General features: G+C 42.4%; 1 protein-coding gene across 1 annotated transcript in view; it reads left to right on the forward strand.

The window, feature by feature from the left end:
• LOC138592840 (NALCN channel auxiliary factor 1) overlaps positions 1–14,066 on the forward strand; it is an 86,411-nt gene extending 72,345 nt beyond the window's left edge. The window contains exons 2-3 of the mRNA XM_069663723.1: positions 10,768–10,939; positions 13,372–14,066. Of these exons, the coding sequence (XP_069519824.1) occupies positions 10,768–10,939; positions 13,372–13,673 (474 nt within the window). The 3' untranslated portion in view covers positions 13,674–14,066. The remainder of the gene's footprint in view (positions 1–10,767; positions 10,940–13,371) is intronic.
• The last annotated feature ends 6,669 nt before the right edge of the window (positions 14,067–20,735 follow it).

Here is a 20,735-nt window from a genome sequence, read left to right on the forward strand (position 1 = left end):
TGCTTTTATTCATGTTGTCCCTTGATTTATTTATCTTTTTCGCTTGACTGGACGGTTGACTTGAGCTGCGTCAGAAATAACCTTTTTGAGACCTTTTTCCTCGTCTTTTGAGGGAGTCTTGATCTGATCTTTTGCCATTTTTATTTGGCTTAGTTTCAGGCTCTTGCATAATGGTATTAAAAACACTTATGTCACAAACAATCCCAGAGTAAGTGAAAAGGAGTCAAATGTGTAAGCATGAGAGTATATTTCCTGTAGTTCCCTTCAGCTCTATAGAGCTTTGTAGTGCATCCTGCTCATCGTTTTGGATGCACTACCAAGCTGATGTTGATACTGATGATGGAAAGACATTAGTCATATACCAAAGTATTTGGAAAAAAGTCCAATGATCCAATGACAGTTAAAAAGAAAGTTCAGAGATCAATAATCCGATAGCCACTTCTAATGAAGTAAATGGAGCTGAATTGTCCCACTGTTACCCATCGTATCTGTTGTTGCACATTTGAGCGACAAATGGCTCGTCAAAATATAAATTACATGATTTTGACAGATGTTTTTGAACTTTCATGGTGCGATGGACTCATTCTTTGAATTTCAATTTAACTGTTTTTTTAATCTAAATGTCTTTCTCTTTCTTGTAATTGTCCTGGAAACAGATAATTTATTTTCTGTAATAGGATTGAGAGAGAGACAGAGAGCATTAACCTCTGCTAGCTAAAGTATTTGAGTGCTAGCTAGCTATCTATCGACAACAAAAAGCTTTTGTGTTGCAATGGAATCATACTTTCAATTTGACTATTTTTTAATACAAATGTATTTGTATTTATTTCCATTTCTTGTAATTGTCCTTGAAACAGATCATTTATGTTCTGTACTAGGATTGAAAGGGAGACAACGAAACCAAGAGCGTTAACCTCAGCTAGCTATCACCACAAAAAGACATGAAAACTTTTGTGGTGCGATGGAATCATTCTTTTAATCTCAATTTGACTGATATTTTGTAATAGGATTGAGACAGAGAGAGAGACAGAGAGCGTTAACCTCAGCTAGCTCATGGAATTGGGTGCTAGCTAGCTAGCTAAAGGCACAAAAAGACTTTTGTGGTGTGATGGAATCATACTTTCAATTTTAATTTCAGTGGTTTGGACGCAAGAATGTGACCGTATAGCATATTTCAGCATTGATTGAAGAAGTATTAACACTTTTGAAAGCTAGTTAGCATATTTTGGCTCCACAACATACAGTAGATTAACCCTACAGCGGCTGGAGCTCAGAGGCTACTCCAGTCCTCGTGTCCTGGAGCAAGATACTGAACCCTAAGGCATTTCTATTATAATGAGCGTTTGAGTGTGTGTCACTTTGCATGGCAGCCTCCACCATCAGTGTGTTAATGCGTGTGTAAATGGGTGAATGTGGCATGTAGTGTAAAGCCCTTTGAGTGGGTGGGACACTAGAAAGGCGCTATATAAGAGCAGTCCATTTAGTGTCAAGCATCAATATCAACATAAAATGAAAATGAACAATATAATTACACTTTGTTTGGCCACATACCTGATGTCTGCCTGCAAGTAACTCATCTCTCTGAGTCACTCTGGCTGTTAAGAGCCTAAGCATGAGTATGCGTGCCCACACAGAGCTCACACTGTGGCAGGAAACCAGGAGAGAGGGAGGGTGGAGGGGATCACCCAGGAACACCTATCTCCTGACCTCAAATTGTCAATCAGTGTATCTGTTCAAGGCAGGCACAAACAGGAATATATTTATTTATTTTTAACCAACACCTCAGATTAAGGGGACTTTTTATCTAGGAATCCAAATTTGCAGGTGCTCAAGCGTCTTTCAGGTCTATCTCTGCACGTGCAAAACACGTGTTGTCTTGCAGGCTCAGGGGGCCGCGCGGAGCACCGCCTGACACGTTCTTGTAGGCCGCGAACACCTCCTGCATGGAGGAAATGTAATTCATTATTAATTCAAACACTGCCATGACCGTATCTTCCATTCATTCATTTTTTATGTAACCCTGTACTGCTTCTATTTTGCGATTCAGGTCTCATAATGCTTGTTGTACCTTTTTCCTTTACACGGAGAATCACACTACATTAAACATGGCCTGATGTCAGAGTCTATTCCATTTGTACACACGTCCCCCTCTCTATTTGGAATGATATAAGCCCCTTTACCTTACTCTATATTATACTGTCAGCCCTTAGTGTTTATTATATTAGCACGCCTTTTGTTTGCCAAATTAGGCGACCATAATAAACTATATAATGTTGTGTTTGCAGTAGCTGTCTGTGATCACGTGTGCCTAGTAGAGCATCCACCTCAAACAGCAGGTGCGTCATGATTGAGGCCTTCAAATGCAACAGGAATGCAGCTGAATAGGAGCCTCTCAGGGAGTTGCATGAGTGTGTTCAGAGTCACTTCACCCTCAGTCACTGTTTCATGTTGTCGCTTCCGCCTCACTCGTCCTTCTTCTTTTACTATTACGTGTTTTTTTTGCTCCTCGAAGCGTCTTGGCGAAACCTGCCTGTTTGTTCCATGTCTGTGTCGTTGTTTAGTTCATTAGCTACGTTACATTCTCTCCGTATAACCGCTGCTGATTGCTGTTTGTGTGCCTGCCAGGTGCTGGAACCCCAGGCATCTGCATTTTTATATTATATACACAAGGACATCACAGCCAATTAAATGTTATCCACTTACATTAGCATGCTATTTCTGCGATCATGCTGGATTGATTACACGCGCTCGTTCCTTCGGTTTGTTTTCTCTTTGTGTTTGGCTTCACGCTTCATTACTGTCATTGACTTACCGACGTGCTCAGCCGTGTAGGCTCGTTTGTTTGCTAATGCGGATGTTGTTTTTCAGATTATATTTGGTGTGACCTTTCCCATTCGACCCTTCAGAGAGACCCCTCTTGTAGTGGAACTCCCATGGGGCTTTGCTGCTGCCGCTGTAGAGGAGAAATGATGGTTTACATGCCGGCTCCCACTTAAGAACACCCTCCATTTGACCCCTTACATCTCGGACTGCCTTCGTGTCACTGCTTGAATGGACAGCTCATTTCGTCCGACACTGTGGAGAGCATGCAGAATGATAATCTGAGCTTCTGTGGATGGAGTGTAGAAATGTATATCATCTAAAGCGGACATTATACACTGCAGAGACTCCATTTATTTGTGCGCATCTTTAAGAAATAAATGTGACTTTATTTAGACTTTTTGCCAGAATAATCCAAAGATCCAGAAGATGAATTTTGAATCTTTGCTCTGCCTGTTGGCTGTAAAGTGTTTAATGCAGCAGAAGATCTGGTGCAAAGACACAAAATCTGGATGATAATCAGTTCAAACAAGTGTACAAATCTGAAAAACAAACCCAAATCTGTGTGTTTGCTGCTGAAAAATCAATTCCAAGCAGAAACAATGAGGCTTAACTTGAATTCGCTTAGCTTTCATAATTTTTCTCTGTTGTTTTACCCTCATTCCCCCGCTCTGACACAAATTGTGCTGTACACTTTCTGGTCCATTATTTCAGCTGCGGATCATTTGAATAACAGGGCAGAAAAGAGGATAAAAGGAAGAAGGAAAAAAAGAGGATAGCCTCGATGCGGTGAAGCAGTGAATGGCTGTGTTAGTTGTAATTGACAAGGCGGCTCATGAGGCTCGTGTTTATGTGTGTCCGTGCCTCTCCGCTGTACTGTACCGCACGTGGAAGACAAATGAGTTGCAGTAATCTGGTGTGTTGCCGGCCGCTCCCTCAGCCTCCGTCAGCAGTTTAGCCCCAAACACAAGTCCAGATAAAACATTAAAGACAAGGCACTGACAAGGAAGGGCCATCCGGGGCCACTTAAAACCAATACCACAGGGCAGCGAGAGGCCCTCCATCAATTACAACCTTATTAGTCTAATCGTTATGAAATAATCCAATCCAGGAGACAGCTGAGTCTCAACTCTGAGCGTCACTGACAGGCAGGCGGTGGGGGAAAGCAGATGAAGTGGGGTTTAACGTAAAACACTGTGGCATTATATTTTTAGGATTCAAACGTGATATGCATTTTAGAAGTAACGATTGGATTTTAGCGCCAACGAAATCCTTCAAAGTGTCTTACTTCTAAATTTCAGAGCAATCATTCATCAACATTTTTTTGTGTTTCCTGACTGATTTTTGCTGTTACAACAAGAACCAGTTCTGTGTGTGACTGCTCAGGGAGGACCGATAGGGGCTCCACTCTCTATCTACTGATATGTCTTTCCATGCACTGCTTGGTGCTTGTGTACTTCTGGAGTCATAAAACAACCACAAAGTTAACATTTTCAACTGTGTTAACCTTAAGTCACAATGCCTGAGCACATGTGCATCTGTCTTCTTTCCACTGACTGTGATTTCATTCATGGTGTCTCTTAACTGTAACTGAACTGAAGCTTTTATTTTGGAAATTATGGTTTGGCCTAAATTGCTTTAAAGCTATAATCTCGAAGATCTCATTTTCGTTCTCTTTGGCGACACCTTTGGCGTTAAACGGGAATTACGGGAGCACACTTCCCAGATATCCAGACAGTGTTGTGTGACGTCCACGGTTGGCTCCGGTTGTAACTCTTGATTTTCCTCGCTGACGGTCGCTTTCCTTTTTAGACTGTTTGCCTTCATCTGAGCGTCGAATTTGTTCCTTTGTCTTTGGATTGTAACTTATTTTTGAAGTTGTATCTGTAGTCATCCATCTTTTCTTGGTTTGTTCAGCCATAGTAGATTACTGTTTACTCACAACACTTACAGAGACCTGAAAAGCAGCCGCTTAGCTCCGCCTACCCTCTCTGGCAGACCAACCACTGCTGGGTGATGGAAAACGCGTCACTAACTGGGTGCCACTTTTTCAGTGTTGCACCAGACACCCAGTCCATAATACTGCAAATGCAAAGGCTTTCATCAGTGGGCCATAGGCTCAATCACCATTGTGTTACAGACATTTATTTAAATTAAAATCTTAGAGATTATTACTTTAAGATACTTGGAGAATGTTCAACCTATAGTCCAATCATGTTTATACATTTGTTCTTTATCCCTATGAGAACATTCATATATATTTCATCCATTAATTTGCATATATTACATTTAAATACATTCATCTGGCAGCTTTAATCCAAAGGAAGGAACATTTTCTACCACATAATCAGGCAGTCAGGGTCTGTGATTACCGGACAACCCGCTCCTCTTCCTGATCGGTCTGCTATCTACATTTTTCACACATCCATAAATAAGGAATGCTAAAAAAAAAATGTTAAAAAAATAAGGTTATAGTGTTTACAGTAGAGTCTTTATTAATCCCAACACCATCAAATTAAAAGTCTCAAATGGCATAAGCCCCCCCTTTCCTCACAGACTTGTAACGTGGATGTTCTGCTGAGATATTTGACTTGTATTAACGGTAGCTTATTTGATAGAAGTAACAGCACAGAAGAAGCCTTTATCATCGACTGAGAGCTGTTATTGTGAGCACCAGACGGCGTGAGAAGGTACAGTAAAAGCATGACTGGCAAACACAACCACGAGGCCCGTGTTGTGAGACGGTATCGCTGTTGCAGCCACAATGGGCAGCATGACACAATGACAGGAGTAAGGACAGCGGAGGTGAACAGGAGATGTAAAAGGAAGTGAAAGGTGACAGAAAGAGGAGAGTAAAAATTTAAGAGCCAGCTGGCTGACCTCTAACTCACTGATTGAGGAGACGGCAGTATTTTACTCTCCCCCCGAGGGAGCTGACAGAACACAGCCGACTGGAGGAAGTTATAAAAAAGGAGAGAAAGAGTCCATCCAAACACTATCCCTATTGTGGCACTCCTCCTGCTATCTCTATCCGTCTCTTTCTCCCTCTCTCTTGGATGTGACAGCAGGATGATAAACTACTAGTCATGGCTCTACAGTGGACTGATGGTTGAGGGAGTGGAGCTTTGTATGCAGCAGCAGTCTACTAACTAACTGGGGCTGTAAAAGGACATGACTGTGTGGCAAAGGGCCAGAAAGTACGGTGGCCATCAAGGGCAAACAGGCTGCAAAAAAAGATTTGCATCATGGAAGAGGCTGCAAATTAAGAAACGATGCAAATTCAAAAACACTCGAAAACAAATACACAGATAAGATAAAAAAAAATCTTTGTTGATTCCCAGACAAGAACATGCAGCAAAGAGCAGAAAAAAATGCATTTACAAAAACACTTGCAAAGATGCAAAGTCAAAAACACACCAGAAAAAAATGCAATAGAAATTGTCCGCTCCGACTCATCATGACGTCTAAGAAACAATACATTTGCCATCTTGCGATGGTGACGTCATTTGGAGCCAGAGCTGCGCAGTGGTCATCGGCAGGTGGAGCCGTCGTAGCCACTTCCGCTAACCAAAACACACAATTAACTTAGAGGGGGAAAAAACTGCAAGGATCCCGCATGTCGGCGTGTTTAACAGCAGAACAGCTTCTTGTGTTGGTCTGAAGCAGACGTTCATTGATATGGAAACTTCAATGACTGTAGTGATTGTTTTAGTTACGTCTCCTCTCACTGATCCTCCTCCACTCTGCTAATCCGGAACAGATCGGCTGCAGGAGCCGGATTTGTCAACAGAGCTGTCAATCATCCTTTTAATTTTTTTAAAATAAACTGTAAATCATCAGGATAATAATGAACTATTATGACAGAATGACCATGTTTAAGAAAAATAAATTTGGCGTGTATTTTGATTTTATAGTTTGTCTCATGTCCCATCTGTTAACATGGAGGAGGCGGGCTTTATGACCTATACTGCAGCCAGTCAGCAGGGGGCGATAGAGATGTTTTGGCTTCACTTTTAGGGAGCTGTCATGTCGTCCATTGTTTTTATACAGTCTATGCTCTATTGTCAAAAATAGTTCCACTAAGTTCCACTGAGCGCCCCCTACAGGCCTGGAGCACTTCCACTGTTGAACAGGATATGCAGTGTTTTTTGTGTTGCATTTGTTTTCTGGGTTTTGGCATCGTTTGTGTATTTGCAGCCCGTTTATGCCTCTCTGGGCTTGTTTGCAGCGCATCTCTAACCTCGGTTTGTAGTTTGCATTGTTTCTGAATTTGCAGCCTGTTTCTCCTCATGAGGAATCTTTCAGGCTGTTGCAGCTCGTTTGAAGAATTGTGGTTTGACTGCACATCTGTTGCACTTCAGACAGATGTTCTGCTGATTTGCAGCCTCAAAGGGAATGCTTACCTTTTTATTGTCCTAGTTTCATGGTCTACGTGTCAAAGAGATCTAAGAGTATTTTTGGTGCATTATTAAACACAGATATCATATCGTGAAAGTGGAAATGAAAATGCCCCTTGTATGAGCATGTTTCTACCAGGCTCCAGTCAAAGCTAAGAGGCCGCTTCAGGCGCTGTTTACAGGTAATCTCCTCGGTTGTGATGTTATTGATTATTCAGCCTTTGATTTTCTGATTCATGTCTGAGCCTCGGTGCAAATGACCAGACAGACCTTGACTTTGTTTCCTGAGCTGCTGCCGAGTACGGGAAACGCCTGACAAACACCAAAACAGACGCGACTCCACTCTCGTGGTCGATGACATTGTTAGTGCTAAAGTGAGACGTTTCTGAATTTCTCTCAGTTTGTCTTTATCTCCACATGCTGACAGCTGCAGGCTGAGCGGGAGTCCCAGCAGCAGAGCAGGAGGACACGAAATGGAAAATGTAATGCAGGGGGGAAATTGCTAAAGACAGCCGTGCATTCGTGCAAACACAGACGCGCTTGTGTGTTCATCGTTTAGGGACGTTAATCTAATGCGCGCAAGATGTGACATTAAGTCATGTGACCGTATTTCCATTTGTGACATTCACACGGTAATAGATTAGAGAGAAGGGCAGTGTGTTTATGTGTGTGTAGTTTCCTCAGGAACCAACCTTATCTCCGCCTGGGAATCTAATTATTAGCGTGCAGCAATTTACTGTACAGCATGTCTGTATGTGCACATGTTCAGTCATGCATATAATCAATGCCCCTCGGTCGACAGTTTGTGTGACGGATGATCCAACCCAACATTCACGATGTTATTCGACGGGATATTTATACAATGAATAACAGTATAATACATTTCAGATGTCACAAAATGAGATCTCAGTGCGACCATTAGAACACGAGGGGGGTTTGAGTACGAGACAAAAGCTACTTGTCACAATAAACCTCTGTCAAACTGCTCTTTTGTATTCCAGTAACATTTGAACCTGCAGTGTTAAGCCACCTCTCCAATTGGGAATCATTTACAAACCTGGATCAAAGACTTTCCTCGTTTGAATGTTCATGTTTGCCTCTTTAAATGCAGACTAATTTGCAAAATGAAACATTAACATATCCTAATGCCTTGTTACAGAGCAGTGAAACTACGCTGCACAAAAAAAATAGAACGCGGTCGAGGGCTTTGAAAGTCAACAAACCTTTAATGTCTCTTATCCACCTTTTAGGACCTTTTATTCATTTGCAACCTCAATATAAGTGCTCTTGTCCTCTCCACGCGACTCAGATCTCGGCTGGAGCGCGTCCAGTATTCACAGAGCGGCGATATGATCTCTGGTTTGGCGCTCTGTTTTGAGGCCTGCTGATTAGCTTGCAGCAGGTGCTAGCTTGCCTCGCCGTCCCTGGAGTGTTTCACAGGAAATACCAGCTAATTGCCGCAGGTGATAATAGCACACAATGAGGCGACCACCTTATCGCACGATGAAGAGAAAAATAAGGTGCTAAGTAAATCATTTGTCCTCACTTGTGTGCATGTAGAGTTGAGACAAAGGGTGAGAATAAATACTTAAATGACGGGAAACAAACATCAACGTGAAAGAGGCCTGTTTGAGCTGATCTCTCTCCGAGCAACTAAATGTTTTTGCAAAAGTAAAAGCCTGTCTTTAAAGTATTCACTGTATACTATACTATAATTGTTATGGAATGAATTGAGGACAAACTATGGGTGCACATGTTGCCGAAATCTGTACACTTTTTTTAACAGTGCGATGCAATGAATCCTCTCTGTCTTGTAAACAGGTTTAAGAGTTGCTCTTTATTCTTGTGGTTCTGACATAAAGTGGCTGCTCAAAGCTGTTTTGTTGCTTTATACTCCACATAATTACATATTTTTGTCAGGAAAGGGGGGGCACGGGTGCAGACCCAGGGGTGTCTCAAAGTTATCCCAGAGGGATAACCACGAAATCGCAGTAGAGATAAATTGGAAAGGGGAGGAAAAAGACAACGAAACTGTATAGAGCCGCTACAGGCTTCCTTAATGAAATAAAGCACTAAAATGATTAACTAAATCACCGCCGCCAAGCAGCTGACTCAAAAACAAAATTGTCCAGAAGACCCAGAAAACTCGAAGCTAAAGGCAAAGGCTGCTCGGGAGGCTTTAATAACCCAAAAGGCTGGAGTCACACAAACTCTCCAGCACCCCAAATTATTCCCTGGGAAACAGGCAATTGAGTTCTGAGTTCGTGTTTGCAGATACACCGACAACTAGAGAAGCCACATGGAGAACCTCTCACTACCTCTGAAGGTGAGATAATGAGTCAGGGCAGTGCACTGGAGACTCAGGGTATATGAAGACTCCCCACACCTGGGCTTAATCAAAGCCAATCAGTGCCACACACACCTGATTGCAGTGAGTTGATTCTTTCACCAGTCTCACAGGGCCGAAAGGTTGAGTGCCCTCACAATTTTTCCTAAAAAATAGACCCTCTTTGAGTTTTCAGACCACATTATTTGAGCTTTATTTATTAGCTGAAAAAATAATAAAAATGTTAGTGAATCAAAAAAAACGCTCAAGGTCCAATTACCACTGTAGCTCTTTCCGGATCTTTCAACCAAATGTTATGTGGGTTAGTGCAGTTGTCATGGAATCCATTTTGTAGATCTCGCTGTCTCTACAGTTTATTGCTTTCGCTCCGCTGTTTTTTGTCGCCTGTCTTTTTTCCCCCTCTGTAAACAGACTGACGTCTAATTCACTGGACTTCTTTCGGTGGATTGATATGATTACGGTTAGTCCTGCAGATTGTGTGATAAGAGCCGAATCCCTAGCAACGGTCTGTAATTCTTAGCAACGGTTTGTTAGCTAGAAATAACAGACCTCAGAGTGGCGTAATTAACCAATCAGAATCAGGTATTTAACACAGACGTGTAATAATATTTGTTTAATTATAATCAATTAATTATGGATATATTTTACACAACTGATGTAAACAAACCCCAAAATAGCCCCAGTAACCATAAGGACTGTACTGTTAGTCTGTATTGCTTTAAGGTTGATAACAGGTTCTTATCTTCAGTTATGATTTGTAGGTGGGTGTAAAAATATGTTTACATGAGGAGTATGATACAGGACATGACCTTAAAAGCTTCACTATCAGCTCATGCTGTATGAAACATCTGTTATTTAACTGTATATAAAAACAGCAGTTGTCCCTCTAAAACTGGGAGCAGTACACTATTGTTTTTTAAGAGGATGCTGGGTAATGCAGTACTTTCACTGACAAAGCCATGAGTTCCCAGCTGCAGACACATTCATTAAACAGTGGAGATCGGACTCAGCAGGATATCTGCTCAGCCCTGTGTGAATCAATATCTGTAGAGGTCATGGATGATGCACCAACATGTGAGAGCGTGTATCATCCAATGCAACCCTCCCTAACTCATCGATATCTCCTCTCTCTTTCTGCACCCCCTCCTCCGCCTGTCCTTCTCCCCCCCTCCTCTTGCCCTCACCTCTCTGTCTCCCACGTAGATGGTTTATAAGCCCTGGCTGTGTTCTCAGTACTTCCAGACCTCCCAGATGCACTGCAGCAAGCGAATCCCCTGTGGTCAGTACTGCCTGGAGGTGCAGCAGCGGTGCCCCTTCGTCCTGCCCGACAATGATGATCTCATTCATGGAGGCAGCCCCAGTTTTATATGCACAGGTACAAAAAAATCATCTCACGCTTCATGCTCTCTTCTTTTTCTGCTGTGTTTTTCTTTTAACACATGAGCACATACTGTCTTGCTCAACGGTACTTCAGTAGGACAGACCTCTGATTGACACCCTTACTGACAGGATGTTCTGTCTAATCACCAGACTTACAGGGTCATACAGCATAACAAAACAGTGTCGATAATTACCACCAAGAAGCAGCTGCAAAGTGGAGCACTTTAATAATAAGTCTGTCTGTATTAAAAACCACAGAGCACTGTGCGGGTCAGAGTTCACGCCAAAGGAAAAACACTCAAACACAAATACACAACACCTTGCACACACAAGGTGATTCTTTAATAAATCTTTAACCTGTTTGGGAACAGATTTCTTCTTTACATTTCTGGAAGGTGAGTCCCCTACAGTTTGAGTGTGTGAGCAGCTCCCACACCATGATTAGGACGCTTTAATCACATGTTGCCGCTGCCCCCTGGTGGCCGTGTTTAGCATCAGGTTACACTCATGCACTTTTTGACAGAAGCAACTCAAACTTGTGTTCTTTTCTTATTTACTTACTTTGATCATCTCTATTGGAATATGTATTAATTAAGAATACTAAACAAAGCTTCTTTTCCAAGTCATTAAAAACAAATGAATAATGCTGGCATCACAATGCAACAGGTCTCATGAAAAGACCTCATCCAACAGTCTGTTTCCCTCAGCTCCAAGCACATTAATTCCATCTGAAGAAATCTTTAGAGATTGGTCACAGAAATGTACTTACATTCGTCCATCCATTATCTACGCCGCTTATCCTGTTCAGGGTCACGGGCGGCTGGAGACTATCCCAGCTGTCATTGGGAAAGAGGCGGGTACACCCTGGACTGATCGCCAGTCAATCACAGGGCTGACACATAGAGACAGACAACCTGTCACGCTCACTTACACCATGCATGCACCGGGGAGAACATGCAAACTCCACAGAGAAAGGCCCACTACATGCAAACTGGGATTCGAACCAGGAAAAAGCGTGAAAAATCGAAATAACTTTCTGGGACTTCTGGGCTTTGTAGTTTTTCGCAATTTGTACTCAAACAGGCGGAAATAATACGTATGGTTGGCACTACTTTCAGCTGTGGATTAATACAAGTTTGCAGTACTTGTGTTTACAGAGTCAGAATGCTGATGGAAAAACATATATAAAATGACACTTTTTAAGTAGTAGACAGGGGTTAAAAGGTCAACCTAATATGCCAACACAAGCTGATGTGCTGAGCAGGACACGTAAAGTATTTGCAGGAAGTAAGTAAGCTATTGCAGATGATCAGGTTGTGTCACTTATATATGTATATATTTGGGCGTTCTAAATGCAGCTTTGTCCCACACCTGCAGTAATTATATGCTTCCACTTGACACAGTTTAGCTGTTGACAGTCAAACTGTGCTGAGTGGGCACACATCTCTTTAAAGTTCACACCTCGCATTCGCATGCAGCCAGGCCCGGACAAACCCCCTCTGCTTTAATGTCAGAGGAGAGAGAGTCAGAGTCCTCCGTGTGGTTTCGGCATCTGGTGTTGAAGCACAAAATCTTGATTCATGATGCTTTGACAAAGTCAAGGTCTGTCTGGTCATTTGCACCGAGGCTCAGACATGAATCAGAAAATCAAAGGCTGAATAATCAATAACATTTTCCTCGGCATGTGCTTTGTGTTTCCATGTTTACAGAACACGGTGGATGTTTTTGGTGCTGTTTCCATACTTTAAAAGCTCTTCTATAATGTGTCTGTACGCCAGGTTGCAAAGGCATAGCTACTTTCAGTTACTCAGTTAGCTGCTGAGTGGAATAGATGCGGAAGAGAAGAGGAACAATCACACATTAATTACAGCCTGCTTATGAGACGAGTTAGCAAACTACACAAAAGAAAACACATACAGTATGTTCTATTTGCAATCTAATCTAATCTAAACACTGCAAATTAATCAAACCGTGTGCACAATTGGGAAATTAGCTTAGAAAATATTTACCATAGTTTTAGCATTCTCAAGCAAGGCATGGTGTTATATTGCCTCTGCACCCAGTGTTAGCCTCACTCTTGTTCCTGGCACATTTTGCACGTTTTAAAGTCCTTTAAAAACTTCTTCTGTGTTGCTTGCTCAGCTCGCGCTCGTTCTGTACGGTCGCTTTGTTTTTGTAAGTAGGTGTTTTTCTTCATTTGCTTTTATTTGCTTGTGTTGTCCTACATTTCACTGCACTCAGCTCTTTTGGCAGAGCTTTCCACCCATAATTTCACCTTCAGAATGAAAGTATTCTTTCTCACTGAAGTCTATATCTGCTTCTTGGGGACTGGATAAGCAGAAATAGTCTTTTAGTGCAGCATTTATTTAAATGACTGATATATTAACTGTTCATGTCCCTCCTCCCTCCCCCTAACACAACCCCCAGGGCTGCTGGAAGACTATCCATCAGGTGTGGACCCCAAGGCAGAGTGCTGTGACGTGCGGTGGGACTTGAAAGTGGACAACCGTTCGCGGGGGACCCTGAAAAGAACTCACCCGCCATGCCAGCACCGTACCTCCCTCAGCTCCTCGGCAGCCTGCAGACTGTGTAACAGCCGGCTCAAACTCTGCCTGCTGGTCCTCGTCCTCCTACACACTGTTGCCAGCCTCACTGCATCCCACAATGCAACAGGACTGGGCCTCCCCGCCATCACGCCTCTGGAGGAGAGCCCTGCCAACGAGGAGTGATAGAGCTGCCGGGAGGCGGAGAGGTTGTCGGGGTGGGGGATTCCCTCACCATGGCAACTGCTGTGGAAAAATACAGCCACAGTTGTGCGAGCGGCTGGAGCTGTGTGCCTGTGGACATTCTGCAACGCTCTCTGGCAAATGGAAAATGTGGGACGCTTTGGGACGAAAGACACACAAATCAATCAAAACAAATAAATAAACAAACAGACAAACTGAGGGGCTGATCAGTCCCTTAGACAGAAAGGGGACAATGCCACAGCCTTTGTTGAGTGGGAAGGTCGGCTTCCTCACGGCTGAGTTTCTCTCACTACGCTTTTTTACACTGTGTTCCAATTATTGGTTTCTGTTGCACTGGCTGACTATGGAGTAACACAATCATGTTCTCTTTCTAACGTTCATCCTTTGTGTTTGTTTCTGGGTCTCTCATACAGGAAGGAAATCTGCTCTCTGAATAAGACAGAAGAAGATAACGTGTAAAAAAAATTATAAGCTGCAAGTTTGTGCGTGAGTGCAAGCGAGGGTTTGTGTTTCTAGATTTACTGTGTGTGTGCGAGCATGCGTGGGCGGGTGTGTGTGCTTGGATGCTTTACACATGTGTGTATGAGAGGATGAGTGTGGACCCGAAAAAGTCTACCTAACAGGTGCAGCGATGATGTTTTAATGGAGCCCCCCCTCCTCCTCCTCCTCCCCCCTCAGACGTCTCTTAGCTCTGCCATGCTGCTTCGTCGGCCACGGTCTCTTTGAAACTTAATTGGGTTTTGAATGTGGTTCTGATGTCCATAATAAGCACGGTGCTTAACACAGGTTCATGGTTTCCCCCTCACTTTGTTTTGTGAGATAATATTGACACTGTATTCAAGGATTGAAAACATTTGAGTAATTAGCATCAGTAAAAAGCTAACGCCTGGCTAAAGTGTGAGAAACACCAGGAACAAACAGAACTCATTCCTCCAGCGCTCAAATGCTCTGTGGTGCCAGATATTAGCTGTTATCTTGTTTAGAACAGAACCAACAGAACTGATGGCAAAACGACTACAGTAGGACCCAAGATGTGATAAACCACAATGTTTCTTTGAGCATCAAGCTAACACAATGAGAGGGCTAAGCCATGCTAACAAAATCATAACAATAAATGTCAGTAAATTTAAAAGAAGTGCATAATAGCATTTAGCAATTAGCAATTAGCGCTCCTCGTGTTGCACTCGGCTGTGTTTTGTCAAAGGCTAACAAACGACAAGCTGGAAGCACATGATAAGATGCCAAAGAACCTGTTGAAAGCTACTAGCTGCTAGCTAAGTTAGCATACTAAAAAGAGCGAAATTAGCCGCGTCAGTGACTGAATTTAAAGAATTGATAAATGGTAGCTGAGAACAGGGCTTCAGAGCAGCCACGTCGAAGAACACAGAATAATCTCATCTCACAGAACAAAACATGAAACTGTGTTAAGCTCGTCTTAACCAAAGATGTGATTTCAGGCGCTCTACCAAAACCCTGTTCAGATTCTGGCCACTTTTCAGCAGCATTGCTCAGCTGAGTTAACCGACACTGGGATTAAAGCACCAGATCAATCTATATTTTAATCAGTGGTGCTCCAGACGAAGGAGCTTTTGTTATTTTAAAGGTACTGTCCATTCAAATGAATATCAACAAGATAAATATACGGTTACTGAAGGTTCATCTGTCTTCTTCGTCTCAAGAGCCTCGGTTCTTTTCTCTCACCCTGCTGATGACATTTGGGCGATCATCAAATGTGATCAGTGGTTTAAGTATTTCATCACCACCACTTAAAACAATAACTTTACTACTGTTGCCCTCAAAACACTTCTGACCATAGACTGAATAAAAGAAGTGGATATAGCAACTGTGCCACTGTACCAAGCAGCCATCTTTATTTTTCTTTGTAGCCATGGGGGCAACATCATTTGGACAAGTGTAACCCCTCTATCCAGATCGAGAAGCCGCCTCTGGAGCAACTTGTCACTCTCGCGGTAGCCATGCCCAAAAGCTTAGCCTGCTTTTTCGCATCATCCTTTTCCTCTAAATGAGACTATAATTTACAAAATGTATTTAAAAGACTTCAAACTACAAATTAAGACCATAAACCCACCAGGTAAATGCTTGCTAGGTAGGCCCCTTTTCTGATACACTTGTATAAAATTGGAGCGCCCCCTTCTGGCCATGTAAAAGAAAGCAGGTTTAAGGCACGTCCACATGACTTCTCTTTTATACGACAGGGATATATGTCCACTTCTTTTATGCAGTCTGTGATACTGACATCTGTATCAGTGGTGTCATTGTAACCTCAGGCCTTTTTATTCACAGGAAACCAATGACTGTTTATAAAGATGGACGACCATCTGCTCTCATTGTACAAAATTGAAGCCAAAATTCCCACCGTGATAAGCGCTGGCATCTTGTGCTGGTGACATCATTTGGAGCCAGAGCTGGGCAGTAGAGGTCGGCAGGTGGAGCCGCCGTAGCCACTTCCGCTAACCAAAACACACACACTTAAATTACCGATAAAAGCGCAAAGATCCTGCACGTTGTTGTATTTAACAGCAGAACAGCCTCTTGTGTTGGTCTGAAGCAGACGTTGATTGTTTTAGTTATGTTTCCTCTCACCATTCCTCCTCTACTCTGATAATCAGGAACAGATCGGCTGCTGGAGCCGTATTTGTCAACAGAGCTGTCAATCATCCTTTTTACAGCATCAAATAACTAATTAAAAGTAAACTTGTCTGAAAAATGTTGACATAAATCAGCATGATAAGAACTAACTATAATGACAGAAACCGTGTTTGAGAAACATTTATTTAGTGTGTATTTTGATTTTATAGTTTGACTCATGTCCCATCTGTTAACATGGAGGAGGCGGGCCTTATAACTTATATTACAGCCAGTCAGCAGGGGGCGCTCAAAATGTTTTGGCTTCACTTTTAGGGAGCTGTCATGTCGTCCATCTTTTTATACAGTCTATGCAGGAAACATTGTGACTGAATGTCCCCCTTAAGGACCTTATACAATCAGGAACATGTAATTCCCATGCAGTTATAAAGAAGGTCAACATCTTGCGTGGAAAGGTAGCATGCTATCTTTGCTAACAGTAGGAAAATACTGACCCCTATAAGGGTGTATAGCATTGGCCAGTCAATAGAAGACATTCTGCATATCACCAACACAGACGTTCAATATGGTCAGTGTGTTTCTGTTGATGTGTAATCTTCTCTCATGACGTGCATGTTGAGGCTCTCTGCAAGAATACGACGGCCTCTTTTGTTGTCTGTCCTCAGCCCCCACTCCGCACCACATCTGATCCCAAATCAGCTCCTGTAGCATGCCCACCGTCTTGTACTTTTCTCCTCAAAACATTAAGTAAAGGGCTTATTAAGATATACAGTACAAACATCATCATCGACACAGTCAGAAACGCCGAACAACATGCACATCCAAAATAGTTAGCAGACAAAAAGGTCAAAACGTGGCTCATTTCCTGTTTCTTTGTGACCTCGTACGCCTGCAGTACAGAGGGACTCCACTGGCTGTTACTGGAGAGCAGGAGCAGAAACAAATCCAGAGAGAGGAGCATGTCGTGTTTTTGTGGAAGCACTGATGGCATAACCTGATAATCGTCGAAGTATAAGCTGACACTTCTGTTTATTTCCTAAACGTTGACCAGCATGTGAACAGAAAGGAACGGTGTGACCTTAAGGGCTGACTTTTTCTTTAGTTTCTAGACGTTTCTTTTGTCTCTTCGATGAACACGGCTGTGAGATCAGGTATTCAAAGATGAATTGATGTTGCTGAATGCTTTTTTTCCACTCTCAAGTATGTAAATGAGATGTCCTATCTGATATCTGATGTCAAGAATTTTATTATACAGCATATATGAGGATTTAAAATTCATCGTTATTATTCACAACATGTCTATATAATCAATATGTTGGCCTATTTTGACTTTAATGCTGTTTAGACCCTGCCCCACTCCTGACTTCACCATCCCTGCCTGCATGAAACACGTCACTGCTCATTGTCATTCAGCACCGCACGCCCATGCCCATCTCGGATGACCGCATTCAGTGATAGAAAAATGCTGCTATTCTATTGGCCACCAGTAGAGGGAGGTATTTGTATTCTTTTATATTGCTACTGCTGCTGAGGACCCACCACACAAGGACTGTCATACACACAGGAATCAGGGAGGCTGAGCTGAAAATGATGCGCCTGTGGGGAACGTTTGCTGTTGCGTGCGTATGTATGTGTATCGTCTGCGTATGGGCATATGGGAAGGTGTGTGTCTTGTCTCCTGCTAATTGCGATGTGTTCTCTGGGGAGCTCATTAGCTTTGCCACGACCTTGGGGCCTGCAGGACAGGTGTGGCAAACTGCCGCTGTCTGTGGACCCACAGGGACCTGCTGCATTAGTTATCTCATTAATCAGCGCAGCCCTAAAGTTGCGCAGACTGTAGTGTGAAACCATTGTACTGTACGATGTGCAGTAACGGTTTCACTGCCCGCAGACCCAAAACAAACGGGTAGATCTACTTTTCCCTGCACCTGTCTAACAGAATGTTGCCCCCAACTCTTGTCTGAAGTGAGATAGAAGATGTAAGAGGTACATGAAGTGGACAGTGACCTGAAACTGGTGCCAAAGCTCGTATTGTGTCAAACATTCATCAGTTCAAACTCGGTATACCCCCGCTGCTTTTCATGATCACACATAACAGGTATCAGAAGCAAAACAGGGTCCGTCAGTGTCTTAGAAATGTGCCATGTTAGCAATATATGGATTGCACCTCTTAAGCCTCACAGAGCACTCACCATAAAAACATGTACGGGATCTCTCCAAGACATACATGTGATTCCATTCGCCTGTCATCCCTGCATGTTGTGATGCAACTGTCATCACAAACCAGCTGCTTGCAACTTATGCAGATGCCATGTCTGCTTTACATGCAGAGTGCATCCTCGCTGTGGTTGCACTGGTGCAGACGCTGTGCACATGTGTTGTCCCTCACGCCCCCCTTCAGACAAAGACGGACATTTTTGTGTGCAAGGTTTCTCCCAAACAATAATAGACTTAGATTTGCTGTTACTGCAGGCATGCATGCAACAGTTACTCTGCTGTGATAATTCTTTGTGTGTTTTGATTTGCATTTTTTTTACACTGATAAGAACATGCAGACGGTCCTATAGATTCAGTCTAGATTCCCCGACAGTGGTCTGTAGCAGTCTGGTACGGTCTGTCACATTCCATAACATGCCGACCTACGAAACTTGTGTTCGACCCCTGCACATATAGACTCTGTATGACTCTTCGCCCCTAACTCCCGTGCAACCACCACCCACCTCTATGTACCCAAATACTGCGCTCTTTCACTCAGCCTCTCTCTGTTTTCACTAGTTCCGTTCTCTATCCTGTGGATCTATGCAGAAGCCCATTCCTTTTTTTGGTTGTAAATATGTTCCCTAGTATGCTGAACAATGTACGTCTTTGCGTCCAGGTTTCCTTGTGTACTTTAAGTTGATGTCATGCTGTTACTTCCTTCTTCTTCTTCTTCTGATTCTTAATTTTTTTTTTTTTTTTTTTTTGAGCGTCTGAAATCATTGATGTTAAAAGAGAATGTGGTGAGTTTTAACCAATAGACTCGTCCTCAGCTTTGCAACCTTACTGTGAAAGGTTGTGTTTCTGTGTGTGTGAACGAGGAAGATTTATGATTATAGAAACGAAAAGGTTCAAAGTCATATAGAAGTATCATTGCGATTATGATTATTATGATTACTATTATACTACCAGTATATTGTAATATTATAGATGCTTTAGTTCAAGTAACTTCTTTAATTTTTTTACAAACAACTTTGATGAAATGATTTATAAAACAGTCTCACAAGTCATGATCTTTTCGAAAAGTATGAAAACTACTGCTACAATGATTACAATTGTGTTCTGATGAAAATAAATACAGACATATAATCTGTTCTTCGGTTGTGTTTTTACATGATGTGAAAGTTTCAATTATATACAAAATACAACAATATTTGATGCTACAGCAGTGATCCCACTGATGCACTCTGCTCGTACAACAAAGATGCCCTGTTCGACAAAGGTAATGCTGCTGCTGCTGCTGGAGCGCAAGAGGAAACGTAAGTTCTGTATTTAACTTTATGTGACATACAATGTTTTTGTTAAACAGTTGACATGTTTCACAGTTGTATCCTCACATCTTTTATTATACAACTAATATTCATTTATAATTTATTAAATGTTTACATCAGTGTTTGCTTTACAATCTTGGGAACAAGTCTAGTGTTTCAGAGACCAGAAATGCCAAGAAATTTTTCGGTACTACTTTGGCCAGCTTCGACGCTCAAGAGCGCCTGTATCCTTTTGTTCTCGTTTATGGGCCGATGACGTCATCGCTTAACATCTCTATAGGTGCATGCAAGGACACCATGCGACCCAGCCCCCACAAACAAGGCAAGATAGATGATCTAATAACATGTTGCACCTTGGATGCTATAAGCAGTGTAAAATGTGTTATTTTCACCTGCTAATGTCTTAGAAATAATCAAAGAATATGGCGGAAATGATCGAACAAAAGAACTTCACTAATCACTGCCCCTGCGGTCTTTTTTAAGCACTCAAGTCTCTCCATCCCTCATCATCAATTTCAGCATTTGTATTTGGTTAAATAAAGTCCTTTATCATGTGTCAGGCTTCAAAAATCCACACATCTACACTTCCCATAATGCACCTTAATAAGGTCTTGTAAATGGTCATAGAGCAGGCCTGTCAATACCCCTTGTTTCTAACGCTGGCCTTCTATGTCTCCGAGTTTTATCCAAGGCAACACCGGTGACATAACTATGTTCATTTGTAAAGGAATTAGAAAGACATCTTCACAGATACTGGACACAGGTTCTAACAGTGACTAGACAAAAAATAATGGGCCCCCCGCTGTGTGCCATGGGGAACCAGCACGCAGAAATTTGTGATGCAAAACAACAATGTGGGCATTTTAAGCTATAGAGGGCACATTGTCTCACACGTAGGAGTGTGCGGAGG

Source organism: Semicossyphus pulcher, unplaced genomic scaffold (assembly GCF_022749685.1).
Source record: "Semicossyphus pulcher isolate SPU_LCO1_2020_fin unplaced genomic scaffold, fSemPul1.0.p SCAF_15, whole genome shotgun sequence".
NCBI classification, from domain to species: domain Eukaryota; kingdom Metazoa; phylum Chordata; class Actinopteri; order Labriformes; family Labridae; genus Semicossyphus; species Semicossyphus pulcher.